The 19,364-nt window shown below is 45.6% G+C and overlaps 2 protein-coding genes across 2 annotated transcripts in view; one reads left to right on the top strand and one right to left on the bottom strand.

Moving 5' to 3' along the window:
* Window positions 1-19,364, top strand: part of NBEA (neurobeachin) — a 459,425-nt gene that overhangs the window by 283,249 nt on the left and 156,812 nt on the right. The window contains exon 40 of the mRNA XM_063126967.1: window positions 2,804-2,940. Within this exon, the coding sequence (XP_062983037.1) occupies window positions 2,804-2,940 (137 nt within the window). The remainder of the gene's footprint in view (window positions 1-2,803; window positions 2,941-19,364) is intronic.
* Window positions 4,612-6,824, bottom strand: MAB21L1 (mab-21 like 1). Its single transcript, XM_063126966.1, has one exon. The coding sequence runs from the start codon at window positions 6,558-6,560 to the stop codon at window positions 5,481-5,483; it is 1,080 nt and encodes a 359-aa protein (XP_062983036.1). The 5' UTR covers window positions 6,561-6,824; the 3' UTR covers window positions 4,612-5,480.

Genomic DNA, 19,364 nt, shown 5'->3' with positions numbered 1-19,364 from the left:
TCTGACCATGAACTACCAGCTGCTTCATTTTTATTTTGTCCATATAACAAGCGGAGAACTGGGAGGTAATTGGGTTAACTACCTGATCTTCCTTCTGGGAACGAGCGAGGCCCACTAAACGCCTTCTTATAATGATAGACTATCAAGCAGCTCCCGAACTGCATCATCTTTAACGCCCTTTTATTTTAGCATGGAGGCCTGTAAAGCCGGGGCCCTGGGAGAAACGGGCGGCGAGGAAGGGTTAAAGAGAAGGGGGAGAGGGACAGGGGTGGCTGCGGGAGAGGGGCGGAGAGAAGCAGCGGTAGAGTCGGCCAGGGACCTGCTGTCTGGAGAGATCCGCTTGCCATTAAACACAAAGGCGAGGAGCCTAGGGAATCGAAACCCAAATCCACTTGTAATCGCACGAGAGAATCGCGCATAATTACTTGAGCAACCTAGATTAAGATTGATGAGCCTTTAAAGCGCCGTTTCGGATCGATCCCCTGCCCTTAGCAGGAGCCCGGCCAATACGGCGGACGGCCTGCCTGCCTGCCTGCCTAGAGGCGCGCCACTACACGGCCCTGCCAAGGGAGGAGGAGGCGGCGGCGGCGGCGGCAATGGGGAAGATGGGGAAGATGGAGATCGCGCGGGGAAAGAGCGAGGCGAGCCCAGCGCATGTGATCCAGATCAGCTGACTGGGGTCAAGAGGCCAGGCTGGCCTATTAGGCGAGGGAAAAACAAGAAAATGAAAGAAAATAGAGTTTGTATCAATATTATCCAGCCCCTGGTGGGCTTGCTTGAAAGCTGTCAAAGGCGGCAAGCCGAGCGTTGCTTGGGGCTGTACAAAGAGGAGAGGCGATGCCTGCTGCTGCTGCGGCTGCTGGGAGGGAAGTTAGCGCTGAAATCATGGCTGAGCCACGCGCGTCAGCCAGATCGACGGGCTCATACGGGTTAAGTGGGTGGTAAGGAGTGGAGCCTCCAGCGTCCCCCTGCTGCATGTGGGGGTGGGAAACGGCGCTTGACGGTCCAAGTGTTGCTCGGACCTAGCTCCGGCAACCAACCAGCCAGCCGCACGAAAGCCCCAGCCAGCATCCTTTCCCCACGGAAATGGAAGCCGAGGAAGCGGCTGGAAATTCACCAATCGAAGCACAGCCTGGCGGCCACCTGCACAGGAAACCCAGTTTTGAACAGAACATGTTACAGATTTGAAATAAGGTTTTCCCCCACCTCCCCATCCTAAGGAATTAACAGTCTCCGGGTGTGTGGTTTCAAACTGGACAATAAGATGTCTCACTCGCCTCGTTACTAGGGTATGGCGCCCATGTATTGTATTCCAATTTTCTCGGATATATCTCGCCTTTATTTATTTCCCCATCTTGGGTATACATCCCTATTTATTTAATACCTCAGATCTTGGCTTTGAATCCCACTATTTTTCAGTTTACTTATTTTTATGTGTTCTGTGTAGAGGTCGAGATGGAATTTCCAGTAAATTCATTTACGATGAAGGAGGGAAGTATGGATATAATGCTAGTTCATCCCGATCCTAATCAACCCCATATTTGGCTGTAATGTTGCAATCCTAAAGACACTTACTAGGTAGTTAGCTCCATTAAACTCAATGAGACTTACTTCAGCGTATACATGCAGAAGATTGCACATCCCATTATTAGAAATGCCGCCATTCATTTGAGGATTTGTTTGAAAGTATGATTGCATGATTATAATTCTGTATAGTAAGCCTCAGTGAATTCTGTGGAATATACCTCTAAATAAAAATGTTCGAGAATCGTTCTGTAAACTTTATTGTTCTAAAATACACATTAAGATGTCAACACTACAATCTACATGTTTACCCAGTGAGTTCAGTGGCTGTAACGTTGCAATCCTAAAGACAAGGAAAGTGAAAAAAAAGGTTGCTGCTAATTCGGGTTAGAGATCGGATGCAGATGGGAAGAGAATATTTCTGGTACCAATATAGAGAGATAAATTGGTTTATTTAAAAATCAGACTCTTCACGTTGCACAATAAAGGCTGTTTTCTTACAAATATAGATATAGGCACAATACTCACACTGAAAGCCTCGCAGATAAAAGCCTCGCAGATTTTTTTTTATGTTGTGGAAAATGCAGCATTAAGTAATAAAAAATAAAATAATAAAAATGAAATAAAATATAATCGTTATCTGTGATGTATAATTTGTATTGTAATTTGGCCATTTGATGCAGTAGGACTAAACTCAAACTCAAATACTTCGTTTTCTTTCATTCATTGGGAGCGATTTCCGAAACAAAAGTACTTGCAACCCGCCTTGGAAGGCTCTTCAAGTCCACTTGGATGGGAAATATAAGCGCTGTTGCAGCTAATCGGTGCCCAGCTGCAATCATACAGATTATTTACTGAATTCAGTGGGACTTAATCCTAAATAAACATCCACAGGATTCAACTCCACGATTAGTAAATGGGGATATTTTCAAGGGTGCTTTGATTCCCCCCCCCCTCGCCCATGAGCGAACAAATTTCCAAACAAATATCCCCGTCTGTAAGTGAAAGTGGAACCTTATGGGGTACACTCAAATCACGGATTTTGTTGTATTTGAAAGAAAGACAAAAATGCCTGCTCCTCCTGTGCCGATCACCCGTTTGGATTCAGGCAGTAAAACGGCCCTTTAGTGCGAGGAGAGAACCGGCTGTGCGGCCTTGCAGCGCCGGCCGGGCCCTTGGCGGCCTCTCCCCAGAAGTCCCGAGCTTTGGTTTAGTTCTCCGAGGCGCCGAAGGGCAGCTCTGTCTCCCGCGTCCTGATGCCGCCGCTCTTGTCTTGCAGGCCCCGTGGTCCTCAGCACGCCGGCTCAGCTCATCGCCCCGGTGGTGGTGGCCAAGGGGACGCTCTCCATCACCACCACCGAGATCTACTTCGAGGTGGACGAGGATGATCCAGCCTTCAAGAAGATCGACCCTAAAGTGAGTGCAGGGCCCGTGGCGGGAGGGAGAGGGCTGCCTCTGAACAGTCGATGGAGGAATGCAAAAAAGTGTCTGCAACCACCGCCCCCCCTCCCAGTAGCTCCCCTCCCCTTCCTCTGACTCCGTTGCTGTTTTATTAAAAAGCCCGGCGCGTTAATGATGTAAAATCCTCTATTACTCCAGCGCGCTCCCTTTTTAACCATCTTTTTTTCCTCTCCTGAAGGCTTTTGTATGAACGTGGGCAGATTTAGCAGTTAAGCCAATTGCTTTGAAATCCCCCGAGGTAACGGCGGGCCCACACTTCAGCCTCGTTCCTTGGGCACGCAGAGCAGAGACAGGAGGCTTTCCTCTTGATCTGAGTTAAATGAAATCGCTCGATTTCAAGGACTTCAGTTTCTACCCGTCTGTGTCTTGGGGTGGGGGTGGGGGTGCGGGCGATGATATTGCACCATTTGAAACTGTAGCAAGAGACACGTTCGATTTTAGGGGTGGGAAAAGGAAGACAGCTGTCACCTAGGCCTGTGCAGCAGAGATGGGGCGTTAAAAATATGCCTTGTTTCTATATAAACAGAAAGATCTCTCTCATTTGGATGCACACACTCCCACACAGGCTGAGTAAGGCATATATAATTTAGATTCTGTTGTTGAGTTGGCAGCCAAGGGAAAGCGAAAGAGGGAATGATATATTTGAAAGTCACATTACCTTAATGCGATCTCAATTGATTGGGATTTTTAAACTTTTTTTTAAAGTAACTCTGTGTAAATATATGATTGTGCCTGCCATTCTTGACTGGAAGATCGGAATTAAAAGTCTCCTCCCAGATTGAAAGTTACATTACCTTAATGCGATATCAATTGATTGGGATTTTTTAAACTTTATTTTTTTTTTAGTAACTCTGTGTAAATATATGTTTGTGCCTGCCATTCTTGACTGGAAGATTGGAATTAAAAGTGTCCTCCCAGATTAGGAGGAGGAGGATGCAGAGTTGGCAACGTGGCGATTCTAACAGTGTTGCTACAGGGTGCTGGGATATTACTTGGGCAATCTGAACCCGCATATTTGCCCTTTGATTTAATAATGGTTTGCATCCGGAATTGGAAGTGCAGGACTGGACTCGCCCCCCATTTGTTCCTGCTGGGCGTCCTGAGAGGTCCAGACTTGCTTTCCCAAGTGCAACTGGCTGGCAGTAACCTTATCGCAAGGCCAGTCATGTTTAGGGCAAAGGTAACATTATTCTTCACCTTAGGATTGTTAACTTGATCCCTGCGATCTATAAATTTCACAAAGCCCCTTCCCTTCCCCTGAAGTGTTAATTTTGTTGCAAACTAGCCTTACTCCACAGAGGTAGCTGCAACCAGCGTCTTTCGAAACGGACAGCCCGGTTAACCCAGTCCAGTAAATCTTTGAAAAGTAGATTTATTTTCTAGTGGTTGTAAAAATGTTACTGGGTTAATTACCACACACCCCTTGTGGCAGATGTTGGTGACCTCCAGGACCCAATTTTCAGGATAAGTTACCCTGATATTTTTTTTAAAAAAAGAGATTATCTTAAAGAAACTACTTTAATAGGTAGCAGCAGATTTCTCTCCACCCCCAATCCAGTTGACTCCTAATGCAAAACACAGCAGCACTAACCCAAATTGAATCCAGAACCGAAATGCTTGACCATATTCATTTTACTTTTATTTATTAGCTTGTAATTAAATAAAATCAGCAACAGAAATTTAAATCACAAAAAGTAATTATCCAGTGTATTTCAAGTGCATTTTTCCAATATATAATTCCAATATTCACAATTATATAAGCAAAATCCAAATTTCTTCTGAATATATTTAAATAACATTTCAAGTATATTTATGGAATGTTAGAAATAGAACAAGCAATATATTCGAAACAAAAAATGTAAACTTTTAAGTTTAGACACTTCAAAAGACAATTAACAAAAGTACCATGATAAAATCTACCTTTTTAAATGGTATCTTCTTGAGCAGAAAATGTCCTGAAGTATCCAAAATGGCAATTTAACTTCTTTTCACCAATTCACAAAACACTAACATCCACAATTTCAAAGACAATGTGAGACCACAATATTCCATACAAATTTAAAAAAAAAAATCTACATGGGGAGTGGGGAGGACGGGACATTGTGGACTTGTTTGTTTTGTTGTTGTTTTGTCAGATGGCATTTCCAGATCAGGTTTTACTCACACGTGCACACACACACAAAAACCCGTCCTTGTTGTTATAATCCATTGGTCTGGTTTCTAGGCAGAGTGGTCACAATCAGGCTAAATGACAGCCGATATTGCATTTCCCCAGATGATCATCATTCACGTTTTCTTTTTCAGAGATTTTAACGTTGTGTTACTGACAAGTCATAATACTTGGTGTTGGCTTTGTATATGTGTGTGTGGACGACCTCTTCCTTTAACGCAGGGTGATGTTTGCATTATTGGATGGCAACACCTGCCCGTTTCCAGCAGAATCCTCGCCCTCTAGAAAGCCATGTGAATAGTTTAAGGCCGCCTTCCGTCGCCCTCTAAAGTTTCTCCAAACTTTTGGGGTTGGTGAGTATTTCCCTCGCCAGCCGCCACGTTTGTTTGGCTGCGTTTTCGAGGGCGGAGTGGGGCTTGCCCTGGAAGAGGTCTAAATTGGGCAAGAAGTAATGCGGGCATCGCCTGCACTGGAGGCAAGAGATGAGCTGCAGTAAAATCCCGTTGAGGCGATCGCCCAGGCAAGACTCGTCCCAGTCCGACTCCCGGGGATGCTTTTCGCACTCGTAGGAAACCAGAGTCTTCATGTGGTAGTTGTTGAGCGGCTGCCCGGGCAGCTCCAGGTGCCGGTCGCGCAACGTCTTGAGGACCGAGAGGCATTTCTTCCGGCAGCCGCCCATCTGCAGCCTGTTCTCGGCCTCGGCGAACTGCAAGACCCAGGCGTCGCTCTCGGCCGAGCTCTGCTTGCCCGCCAGCGAGTGGCACTCCTTGGACAGGAGGTTGAAGCCCTCGGCCTTGACCTCGGCCACGCGGTTGGGCCCCGGCCAGGGGATGTGGGGCAGGGGCCAGTGGGCAGCGCTGCGGGGCCAGATGCCGGTGCACTTAAAGGCCGGCGTGATCTGCACCACGTATCTGTCCCGGATGCGCAGCTTCACCTCGCTGGTGTCCGCCACCATTTTCACCACGTCCCTGTAGCTGCATTTGTCCACGGCTTGGGCCACCAGCGTCTGGAAGCGCGAGCGGATCTTGCGGGCCGAGAGGTAGCCGGAGGCCGTGATGAACTCCACCCAGAGCGACATGCTCCGCTTGCGCCCGTCGCTCAGCTTGAGCACCGCGCAGCCGGGCAGGGAGCCGTCGTCCACGAAGTTGAAGACGCCCATCTGGTTCAGATAAAGGACCACCTCGAACTCGGTGGGCGAGATGACCTCCAGGCCCTCGTAGCGGTTGTCCATCTCGTTCAGCGAGCTGATGAAGCGAGGCTCCTGCACTTCCACTTCCTTCAGCACGTCCGAGACCACTTTGCAGACTTCGCGGATAGTTTTCGCGATGGCCGCTTTCCGTGCTTGGCATTTCTCGTTGTAGTACTTGTTGAGATGGTACACCAGCTTAGCCTGGGCCGCGATCATGTTGGGGCAGAGATCCGGGTTGTAGACCGGAGTCTCGCAGTAGGCTGTGGGATCCAATGCGGCTGCTAAGGCTGGAGCCAACTTCAGAGGAGAATCGGGCTGCCCGACGCTCGGAAACGTAACCAGAGGCTTGCGAAAGGCGCGAGGCGGAGGCTGCCGCCGCCGCCGCCGCCGCCGCCGCTTCTTCTCTTAGCTCAGTTGCTTTTTCTTCTTGCTGGCTGGAGGTGGGTAGTTCAGCCCTGGACAGATCTGTGAACCGTCACCAAAAACACACACACCCCAAAAAGCAAAAGGGTAGGAAAAGGCACCCCCACAAAACAAAAACAACAGCCCGTCTTGTTTTGTGTTTAGAGGATCCTTGAGTGAGCAGCGGAAAGCATGGGGATCTGCAGTTAAAATATAAAAATAAATTCTCCAAAGTTTGAACCCAGATCCGGCAAGGCTCCCAGGAATCAGAGCAGTCACACCTTGGGTGGGGAGGACTTGTATTTATTTGTGTTTCTCCTGGAGGAGCCACTGTGCAGTGTGCAGGGTTGTTAGATGGTGGGGAAAGTGCTGGGTGTCTATCTGTCTCTCGCTTGCTCGCTCAGTATATGTGTGTGTGTGTGTGTGTGTGCATGTCAGAAGAAGCTGACTGTTGGTTTGTATAAGAGCCCAGATGCACTGGTGTGGAAATTATAAAGGCAGGGCCAGGCAGGCGGGCGGCCAATCGCCACTGGGCTCGTCACGGCAGCCTCTTTCAGCTCCAGCCCGGTTAATTAATCCCTCTCTCGGAGATAGAGAGAGAGAAACACACAACCTAAAGGTAGGGGGGCTGATGGCAGAAAACACCAGCCAGGCCACCTACCCGTCTGGGAATCGAGGAGGAGCTCTCGACTTAGGTGCGGGGCTCTTAAGCGCGCTGCCGTGGCGAAAGGGACTTCACCAAACTCGGCTCTTCAGGCGTATGGTGCAAATGGGACCGCCAGTGACATTAGCCCGGCACCCTTCGACTTTAGCGAGCTGGAGAGAGGCGCTTCGCTCTTGGGGAAAGGAAGCGGAGACCCTAAATGCTTCCAAACTTGGCTTCAACTGGCGCTGGCTGCCAGACCTTGGAAGCAGCCCGGCAGAAGTTTTCCTCTCGTCAGCCGGCTAGTCTAGTGTTAGGAAGCCACCGGTCTTGTGACAGAAAATATCACGCGAAGCCTTGCTTCTGCCTCCTCCCTAATTAAATAACATGAAGGGCGATCTGACGGGTCTTAATCGATTGGATGCAAATGCTGTCGTATTTCTACCTGGCTTCTGAGATTGGTAGCAGATGAATGAGGTATCCAGTTGGTGACCGGGTTTGGCAGTTTTCCGGATTGAGTCTCCGAAGCCATGCAGCTGGTGGTGGTCAGCCTCAGTGGTGTGTTTGCTAGTAATTAGTTGCGTTGTTGCCTCCTTTAAGTCACACACGTGTTACGCAGGTAGCTCTCTGCGGAGGCTGTCATTCTCAGCATTCTTGTGAAATAAATGTCTGTTATTGGTCCGGAGTGGGCAGTGTTTTTTTTTTTTTTTTTGCGTGTGAACTGTATTTGCAACCTGGAAGGGTTTTAATAAATGGGCAGGCGGGCAGAGCAGAGGCGGGCAGGCAGTGTGCCTGCCAATACGGCCCTTCCAGGTTAAGGGCGGCACCAGCGGACCAAGATCACCTTCGGTGCCTCTCAGCAGAACTGAAGCTTGTAACAAGGATTCATTAGGCTTTGCTCGCTCATCTCTTACTCTGAGGACAAAGCAGAGTCGTAAGGGGGCGGGGACCTGGAGGTGGTGGTCTTCTTCTTTTCTTCTTCGAGTAACCTCGAAAAGCACATACGAGCATCTGACTTTTAAAATTAATTGGCTGCCATCCAGCGAAAGCTAAACGCGCCGTAGTTCATTCAGTATCAATGGGATTTAACCCTCAATCCTAAAGAGGACGCTCGAAATCAGTGGGACGTTCTTCCAAAATCTAAGCTTAAAAGTAGAGGGTATTGAACACTTGCTTGCAGCTCAGTCCTATACACGTCTACCCTGAACTTGAAGTAAATCCCACTGAGTTCAATGGGACTTACTTCCAGGTATATGGGGTATAAGCTTGCAGTAGTAAGGTTTTATTTAAACACTATTGATTTCAGCAGAATACAGATGTGCTTAGTTTGCTCTGAATTAAGGCCATGGTCTCTCTTAACATATATTCAGCCTGGTATACCTTTCACAGATCACATTTTGCTGCTACCTAAGTTGTTTAGGATGCCAGTGCCAAAATTAACGTTTTAGGTGCTTTGATCAATAGTGCAATCCTCTACATTGCACTGGCTTACTCCCAGGTAAGTGGGTATCTAGGATTGCAACCCCAAAGCCCTTCTATCGATAGCTTGATTATTCTTCGTCTAATTCGAAGCCAGCCCGGTTGATTCCGTAGACGGAAACAGTGTTGTGTCAGGTTCGAACAGCTCGGTATTTATCGATGTTTTGGCTGGCTTAACTGCATTCGTAGACGCGTGCTCTGCTGTGCTGCTGGGCTCTTAATCCGATAGCGGCGAAAGCACTGAGAACTGCCGCCGCCCAGGGCGCTGGAGGCTGTGGAGCCCATGCGCAGAGCCGTGCGCGCCTCGACGGCTGCAGATGGGGCTTTGCCGGTCGCCAGGCGTGACCTGATAGCGGACGGGTCTCCCCTGCGTCCATGCCACGAAGACGGCGCGTTTCTCAGCGCCTTCCGCTATCTCACGAAGTCCGGCCGAGCGAGGCTGGTGAAAGGCGGCATCGAGCCTCTTCGAGAGGGCGGGCAGCAATCCGAACTCCCTAGGTGGTTTTGTTCCGGCCCTCTCCCGGCAGCCCTTTTGAATAGCGAGGCCTTGTCCGTGCTGGGCTGCCCGCGAAACCAAACAAAAGCTCGGGATTCGGGGAGGAAGGCGGTGGCGCAGCACGCTCGCGTGGCCCCTCCAGGGGAGCCCTCGCCTTGCCGCCTGCGCTGGAGGTCAGGACTCCGCTCCGGGGCGCGCACGCGCGCTGGCACCGCGGCCCCAGCCCCGCCAACAGGTGGTGGCGGCGCGCGTTAGGGAGAGGCCGCTTCCCGCCCCAAGGCCGAGAACAGGCCGCTCGCCTCCCGCCCGGTTCCGGGAGCCGCTGGAGAGGAGGAGGAGGAGAGCGAGCCCTCTTCTCTCAGGCCGCGCGTTCCCCTCCGTCTTGCCGCCGCTCATCTAGGCGCTGAGCTGGCAGGCGGGAAGGGGCTGACCTGGTGGACGCGCCTTTCGCCTCCGTCGTGCGCTGGCTGTGGGAGGGTTGAGCGCCAGAGTTCTGCTGAGGCTACAGCCCCGCTGGGTCGGTAGCAGCCGGGGTGGGAATGGGGGTGGGGGTGGGAATGGGGGAAGGACCAGACCTGCGGAACTGAAGTTGGCGACCCGGTTTTGCTTCGCCCTCGGCCCCCTCGAAGACCGTGCTCGTCGTTACAGCAACTCCGGCCCTTATCACTAGTTTCACAGTTTCTGCCCCAGTATATAAATTTAACTGGAAACTGGACAATGAATTATGAACTGCCGAGTGCCTGGCAACCCACCCGGATAAATCGGAATGGTCTTTGTAGCGGAGATGCAACGAAACACGCCCGTAATAACGGAAAGTCTTCAGACAAAGGAGTCTAGTAACTCTGCCGTCCTTGGTTGGTTAACGCTTTAGATGGCACATACAGGGCAGCCCTTAGAGGAAGGTTCAGCTTGTATCCATGATGAGAAAGTGCGATCCTAATCAAAGGAGTAACATTAAGCCCCGTTAAAATCAGTGGGACTTCTGAGTAAATATGGTTAGGATCTGTGATGACTCATTGATACAATGTTTAGAGTTACGTACGCTATTATAATGCAGAAGAAAATAATTTCAGTGAGTTATAGGCCTGGCCATTTAAACTGGATTGCTGAGTTTCGGGCATGCCTTAGGCTGCAGTCTTTACATGATTGGGAATAAGCTCCAATATACTCTCTGGGTTTTACTTCTGAGTAAATATGCATAGGATCTGGTGGCATATCCCATTGATTTTATTGAGATTTTGCCAAATTCAATCTTTATTGGTTTGTAGATCAGGTTGCTTTCAACACAGTGTTTAACTTCTTAATTTGTTAAGAAATAATTCAGTAACTAGAACAACTGGTTCAGATGACTCTGAAACATTTGAATTGAAACTTATGAACCATAAAATTATTCATAACATTAATACGAAGAGACATTATTTAGGAAATATTTAATTATTTTAAGTGTAGGGTAATAAATGTATAAGATCTAATTTAGCATATTAGATTTAAAATTAATTTCAAGTTTCAACATTTTTTAAAAGTATTAACATTTTTGTTAGTTTTTGGAAGCTTTTAACATCCACTTGTTGTGATAATATTTAAAACTGATCTGTCTACAAAGTTGAATCTCAACATAGTAATTTATTTTGTAAAAATCTCCCTGGCTGTCCAGCCTGGCTTTCTTGGATTGAATACAAATGGAACTAAACTGACATGAATCCCAATGCTCCTTAATTAGGTGGTGGATTAGTCTGAATGGTAACAATGCTTTCCCGACATCATTGTGAAAAAATAGTCTCACATTAGCTAAAAATATATAAACTGAGATGCTTCCTTGAAGGTGATTATCACACTCTTATCTATGCTCCTGTATTTAAAACGCTAAATGTTCCATTATTATTACATTATAATACCAGCTAAATGCTGTTTTCTGTTTTGGTGTTAAAGGTATGAAGTTTTATTGGTAGATTAAGATTAAAATAATCTAAACAAATTCATGGTTCATCATTCATTGTGTAAGGAATCAAAGGTGTTGGAGAGGCTGAGATGTGATTTACTTTTCTTTCTTTTTTTTAATCCTCCTGTTGTTAAGCCCTGCCCACCTTTACAACTTCTACTTGTGCTACAGTTCCCAGACTTTCATATAAGGCTATTTTGTGCAAAATCATTCCATTATTACTCCAGAAGGCTATTTGTCCATACAAAGATTTTGTGTTTCAATAAACATAAATTATGAACTGGTAACATTGATTTTAAAATTTCACTAAAATTGTCCTTATAGCTAGAAAAAAGATATATTGATTTATTAGAATGAATGTATGTGTTTAATTGCTTATATTGATATCATATTTTATTTTATTAATATAGTACTGATTCTGAACACTATGAGTTGGAAGTTTTATTTTTAATATCTGCCTATAGCACTGGGGAGACAGAATATGAAGTGGATATTATTAAATTATTTATCCCTGTTGCTGGAGTGGGTTTGAAGGCTCATTGAATGTATCTGATATTCTAACAATTTATTTCTCCTTTTCATAACACATCATCCTGCCAGGCAAAGTAAATTTATTTTTTGCGCTAGAGAATATATATATATATATATATATATATATATCTGTGGAGGGTTCACTTTTATTGTCTTTCAAAAATAAAATAAATATTTTTCCAGTGTAATTGATGGTGACTGATTTTTTTTAATCATTTAATTGTAATAGCTTTTACGAACTGTGGATTGAATAAAAGGAGAGAAAGTAATTGTAAAGGCTAATTTGAGTAGTTTCCTCAGCATTTCTTATGTTCATAATTTTGAAAGAACAGTACACTTTGTCTGCATTTAATATACATTATTATATTACAGATGACTCATACATTTGTATGTTTCGTGTTTGTAAGCAGTTCAGAGTTGCTTGGAAAGAAACAACTGAAGGGAAGATCCATAATGCTACTGTCCTGAATAAATTAAGACTGTCCACACCTTTAGAGCTGTACACAGTTACAATCATCATTCTAACTCACGGCTTTTACGCACATAAACTCTAGAAAGAGCTCTGTTCACTCACAGCTTGCCTCTTCCCAAAAGCATTAAAGTATTTCAAAACTTTCAGTGATGCCATTCAGCTTTGAAAATGAGGTCTCTTCACAGTGAGGTCTTCTAGTCCTGTGCCTGCTACCCTGTATGCTGGCTGAGAAGTACCCCAAAGCCCAAATACTGTATAGATGCTTAGGGCTGCCTGCCTTTCCCTCTACTTCCACTACTCTAGGTTTTGTAGGCCATTATAGCCTGGCTGAGAAGAAGAAAAAAAACAATTACTTGCGGTGCTATTCTATAGATGTCTACTCAGAAATAAGCCCCACTGAATTCAGTGGAACTTACTCCTAGGTAAGTGCGATGTAAGAGCCATTGAAAGCAATGGTATTTACTTCTGAGTATATATGTGCTGTTAACCTATATTTCTGCAGCAGCTCTTTAGGGTCAGGGTAGCACCAGCTGCTTGTTCTGTATCTTTGAAATGGACTTTTTATTTCCTGAAATCACTAGTTCTAACTGCTTTGTCCAGATATATAATCTAATGCTATGATCCTTGGAAAGTAATCATTAAATGGTGACCAATTTTTTTTAAAAAAAAATACCTGGATAGTATAACTTTAAGAACCTCATGTCACCTAATTTAGGTATGTGTTGATCATGGGTAGTGTCCAAAGAATCATGGTGCTTCCATTCTCACCTGTTAACTGTATTTTAAAGACACTTTATACTATATCCTATTGCTTGGGACACTTGAAAACAACTAAGATGTCTCAGTTATACATATATTTTATTCTTGATTTAAATAAAACAGCCCATGTTGTTTGAAGAGTTAATTTTTAAAAAGAAACACACCTTTTTTCTTTTCTGTTTTTGCACAATAACAAATAAATGGCGGGGACAAACAGTGTAATGCACTGCCTTATTTGGCTGGTTTCTTTCTATACCAACTGTATCAAAAGCAGACATTCTCAGCATGCCAGATTTTAGTTAAGCAGTCCAACAGTGACATTTTAAGAATCCTACTTCGAGAATGCTCTTTTCTCCCTCTCTCTCCCCCCCCCCCCCCAAACCGAGAATGGTCTATGGAATCAGAAGGGATTAGCTCTGTTTAATCTACTGCATCTGTAGTGGGTCATCCAACAGAACTCTCATTACTGTTTCATGTTGTATATAGTTAAGCAACTAAAATATTCAATACTGACCTTGAAAATAAAGCAGCATGTGTTGGATAAACAGCTTTGAAAGCTTAAAGTAATCTCTCCTATAAACAAGATTTCTAAAATGTATTGTTTAACAGAAGCAACAGAATTACCAGAGATACATAGTTTGATATACGAAACAATTACTAGAAGTTGGTCTAATTAAAAGTTCAACAAAATATTAAAATATAAATTTACTTACTATCAGATGTAATTCAGATTGTTAACCTGATACACAGTTTACAGTAGTTGTTGCTGTTTAAATCGGTTTTGACCTCATTGTAAACACATTTACTTGTATGTAAGTCCCATCAATTACAGTTTAGTTTGCCTCTAAGTAAGGACAGTTCTGACATACATATTTCACATCCAAAGCATGCATGCTACTGAGTACTCTGTACAGCACCATGTACATTGATGGTGCTATATAAATAAATAAATAAATAAATAAATAATAATAATAATAGAACCCCAGGAGTGCAGAAGCACACTGACTTTTCTTACAATGGCATGTAATGTTCAGGGTACTGCCACAAATATTCAGATGCACAAGTTGTGGACCAATCTTTGTAAGTATAATGCTAAGTATTTTTATGCAATTCTAATCCTGAAACTCTGGTTTCTGCATATTCAAAACCACAACCCTGAGCATAATTATTTGAAAATAAGTCAAGTGCTACTGAAATCAGCTAGTCTCTGAGAACAATCCAGAGAAAATAATGTGTGAATCAAGTCCCATTGAAATCCCATAGTTTTCAATAGGTATAAATGTACATAGTTTTCTCTGGATTTTAGCCTTTGTGGATTTAAATTCAAGTACGTCAGTTTAACTGTGGTGTGGCTTGGACTTCTATGATACTTGCTGGTACAGAGAGAATATGTCAGCTTGTCTGGACTCAACTTTTGGCAGAAAAAAAATACAAGTCTGATATGACTTCCTTTTATTTATTTATTTATTAAAACATCTGTATCCCGCCCTATTATCACTGGGATCTCAGGGTGGTGTACAGATAAAATCTGAACAATATAACAAATAATTTACACAGCTAAAAATGCATTAAAGCATTAACAAATTAAAACTGGTAGATTTTTTTAAAAAGCAATAAAACAATTAAAAACAATTAAAACTATGTGTAACCATGGAGAATTTAGCCCTTGAAGGCTTTGATAAAAATCCATGTTTTAACTTGGCACCGAAATGAAGCCACTGCCAGTACCAGTCAGGCCTCCAAGGGGAGCAGGGTGCCCCAACAGAGGAAGTCCTCTCCTACATCCCACCATAATGTATATCTCATGTTGGTGGGACGAAGAGGAGGGCTCCTCCAACAGATCTCAAAACTTGGGCAGGCATATATAGGGAGAGGCACTCCCTTGAGTACTGAGGTCCCAAGCTGTTTAGGGCTTTAAATTTCATTGCCAACACCTTGAATTCTGACCAGAAACATATAGGCAGCCAATGCAATTCTATTAAGATTGGTGTTATGCGGTCTTTATAAGATGTTCTGGTGAGAAGTCTAGCTGCTGCATTTTGCACCAGCTGCAACTTCTGAGTCATCTTCAAGGGCAGCTCCACATTGAGTGCATTGCAGTAGCCTAATCAGGAAGCTACTGATTACTAATCAGGAAGCGCATGGACTACTGTGGCTAGGTCATCCCTGTCAAGAAAAGGCCATAGCTGGTGGATTAGCCAAAGCTGACCCCAAGTATTCTGGGTCACGGAATCCACCTGAGCCTCCAGTGACAAGGAATCTAGAAGTACTCCCAAGCTACGCACCTGCTCTCTCAGAGGGAGTGCAACCCCATCCAGAACAGGTTGCTTACCCAATTCCCAGACTCAGGAACTACCAATCCACAGAGCTTCCATCTTACCAGGATTCAGCTTCAGTTTATTAGCCTTCATCCAGCCCATTACAGCCTCCAGGCATTGGTCCAGCACCTTCAGTGCCCCAGCTGACTCCGATGACAAGGTGAAATAGAGCTGAGTATCATCAGCATACTGATGGCACCCAACCCCCTAATGACCTCTTCCAGTGGCTTCATATAAATGTTGAACAACATGGGAGATAGAATTGAGCCCTGTGGCACCCCACAGTTTAATAGCCATGGTGTGGAACAGGAATCCCTGAATACCTCTCTCTGGTATCAGCCCTGTAAGTAGTAACGGAACACCGTAACACAGTGCTTCCTACTCCCATCTTGCAGAGCCGATCCAGTAAGATACCATGATCAATGGTATCAAAAGCCACCAAGAAATGCAGAAAGATCAACAGGGTAGCACTCCCCCTGTCTTTCACCAGGAGAAACCAAGGTTGTTTCAGTGCCGTGCCCTGGCCTGAAACCAGACTGAAATGGGTCCAGATAATCAGTTTCCTCCAAGAATGCCTGAAACTGCCCAGCCACCAAACGCTCTAGCACCTTGTTCAAAAAGGGGATCATAGAATCATAGAATAGCAGAGTTGGAAGGGGCCTACAAGGCCATCGAGTCCAACCCCCTGCTCAATGCAGGAATCCACCCTAAAGCATCCCTGACAGATGGTTGTCCAGCTGCCTCTTGAAGGCCTTTAGAGTGGGAGAGGCCACAACCTCACCAGGCAACTGATTCCATTGTCGTACTGCTCTAACAGTCAGGAAGTTTTTCCTGATGTCCAGCTGGAATCTGGCTTCCTTTAACTTGAGCCCGTTATTTCGTGTCCTGCGAGGATCAAGAAGAGATCCTGGCCCTCCTCTGTGTGACAACCTTTTAAGTATTTGAAGAGTGCTATCATGTCTCCCCTCAATCTTCTCTTCTCCAGGCTAAACATGCCCAGTTCTTTCAGTCTCTCTTCCTAGGGCTTTGTTTCCAGACCCCTGATCATCCTAGTTGCCCTCCTCTGAACATGCTTCAGAGGAGCAATAGGGCAGTAGTTCTCACATACCTCTGGGTCCAGGGAAGTCCTCTTCAGGAGAGGGTGCACTTCCAATTCAAGGTGCTAGTGTTGCCATGATCAACTTGGAACTGGTGTCCCTGAGGGAATATCCCTCCTTTTATGAGAGCTTTGTTTGTTCTTCACACTAACAAGGGGTTGAGAAGAGGTCCTTTTAGCATATCCTCAGATTTATGGAAGTCCCTCTCCAAAGTAGCTTATCAGTATCACACTATTGTGCCTTCTACACTCAAGTGTGGAAGGTAACTTTGTTCTAGGTTTATTGGTGCTATTATTGTGACTCTTATGACTATTTTTTATTAAATTTTATTTGTTGTAAGCCACTTTGATTTTATTGTGTCTAAGCAAGAAACGTCAAGCAAGAAAGCAGTGATCTGACATTTTTTAGGGTGAAACTGCAGCTTGTTCAGTGAGCCCAAGAGGGCTTTACACTTTAACAGCAATCCTTCCTCCAGTCCCCAGTGCTGCATAACAAACTGGTTTTGAAAGATATGGAAGTTTCAAGTGTAGTTTGTGAGGTGGCAAGAGGGTCAGTTATAAAAAGTGAAAAGTAAAACATTACACAGGGCTAGCATAAACTGCTTGTGTATGTGCCTAGCCGACTCTTTAGATTCCAGCCCAGATAGTTCACACTGATGAGCAAAGATCCCTGGTTTGCATGACACAACAGCCCACTGTGGTTTAATTTACCTATGGGGGCTGTTGCATTGTTCTTGCTGCTAGCGGGCACCATTTATGCATAGCGCTCACTTGTGCCCAATTCACTGTGGCTTGTCATACCATGTGAACCCAGGTGGCAGGTGTTTGAGGGTTAGACAACAGGGCTTGATTTAGGGCTATTTGAGGATTGTCTAACCCTCAAACAACCCCTGCTGACTGTGTTCGCATGACACTGCAAGACATGGCACCATACAAAAATGTCATGTGTGGGTGCCTGGCATGACACTAAAACTTCTCTGGGTAAATTAAGCCACAGTGGGCTGTTGTGTCATGTGAAACAGAGGGCTTTGCTAGACGTGCCGGCTTATGCTGGCAGGGAGGCAGGGCCGAGGCGCGCTAACGTTAGCACGCCTCGCCCAGGGTTCCAGACGTCGGATGCGCAGGGACGTCGGGTTCCTGCAGCGTCCGCCATTTTTTTTTGTTTTGTTTTAAAGGGGCCGCGTGCGCCCTGAAGCCGGAGAAGGTAAGTGGGTTTTTTTTTAAGGGGGGGGGGGGGAAGGATGGCAAGGGGGGGTGGCAAGGGGGGGCGGGTGACAGAGGGAGCGCCGCGCGCCGCCGCCGCCCGAGCAAGCAGGCGAGCGGAGCTTGCCCGGGCAATGCCTGGCATGGGGCGGCATTGCCCGGGCAAGCGCCGCTCGCCTGCTTGCTCGAGCGGCGGCGGCGCGCGGTGCTCCCTCTGTCACCTGCCCTCCCCCCTTGCCACCCCCCCTGCCATCCTTCCCCCTCCCCTCTCTTCCCCCCCACGGGCCGATGGGCACAGCGCTCGTATGAGCGCTGTGCCAGGTCCGCGGCTTTTCGCGGCTACTCGCGAGTAAGCGAGTAGCCGCAGAAAGCCGTGGAAGTCACTAGACTTCCCCCAGCCCCGGCCTGAGGCCGGAGCTGGGGAAAAGGCGCGCCATAAGCGAATTCGCTTATGGCGCATTAGACCAGGCCTCAGCGCGGCCTGCCGCCGGATTCCCCTGTGCGTCATGTGGACGCACAGCAGGGAAACCGGCCCACAAAGCGCGCTAAGGCCTCGTCTAGGAAAGCCCAGAGTATGCTTTTCATTAACACTGAAACAAAAACCTCAAGAATTAGCCTAAATATTTCTTATCTGAGATCATCTAATTCTAATTCAAAAGTATGCAAATGGTTATTTATTATCACACAGCATCTGGGTTTCACATGCAAAGCCATTTTTGACTTATGTTGAAATATCTGAATTGTAGAATTCAGGCAACAACCCTATATCTTGCAGCATGAAACCTACAAACGTTCTCAAACTTCTATGTTTTTGTTTGGAACTTTTAAAAATTACGTTCTTTTTGGCTGCAATAGACTTATCTGGGAATAAGTTCCCATTGAACTTGATAGGATTTACTTCTGAGTATTTGTGTGTGGGATTATGCTTTCAAGCAGTAAAATTAATATGTACTGAAAACTTGCAAGGAAGTAAATAGTAGTATAACTGATTTTAGAAGTGTCATGGATTTAGTGTTCAGTTCAAAGCAAATTCAAAGCACTCCATCACTAGTCACCTCCATGTTGCTACTCCTCATGGATGTTAAGCTAAGCTAAGGCCCAGAGGCAGTAGAAAAGCTGTGACTGATGGGTCATGTGTCAACTGTACATGCCAAGGTACTGTAAGCCCTAGCACTCCCTTTTGTTGAAACTTTTCTAAGTTGTTGCAATAGCAGTGGCAGTTGTATGACCTCTGGACACTATGGTATCCAAGAGCTGGAATGCTTAGAGAATGAGGAGTATTGGTTGTTTGAATTGGCATTACAAGGGGAAGTGTCACTGCAGCACAGCTCTTTATGGACCACAATGTATGCTGATACTATAGTGTTTGTTTTAGTAGGAACTAATATTAAAACTGCAGCTTTATTTTAGTGACTTCCATGTACTACAAACTAGTATTTCTTTAGATGAAATCTGGAGAACGGAGGGACTGAGAGTATTTTACAATACTCTCTCTTTCTTTCTTTCTTTCTTTCTTTCTTTCTTTCTTTCTTTCGCCAGATTTGAAACTTAAGTGCAGCCAGCCATGTCAAATCCTCTTTAATATACAGAGTTTCAATAAGAATATCCAGTCTTCATGAGGAAAAACACTGTTTTCCATTGCTCTGTGTATTCTTCAAAAGAAAGTGTTCAGTGCCTGCTGT

Source organism: Elgaria multicarinata, chromosome 5, assembly GCF_023053635.1.
Source record: "Elgaria multicarinata webbii isolate HBS135686 ecotype San Diego chromosome 5, rElgMul1.1.pri, whole genome shotgun sequence".
In the NCBI taxonomy this organism is placed as follows: Eukaryota; Metazoa; Chordata; class Lepidosauria; order Squamata; family Anguidae; genus Elgaria; species Elgaria multicarinata.
This window is presented reverse-complemented; position numbering and strand designations above follow the sequence as displayed.

Excerpts from the sequence above, each read along its gene's own strand:
- MAB21L1 (XM_063126966.1), bottom strand. The coding sequence starts at position 6,560 with ATGATCGCGGCCCAGGCTAAGCTGGTGTACCATCTCAACAAGTACTAC.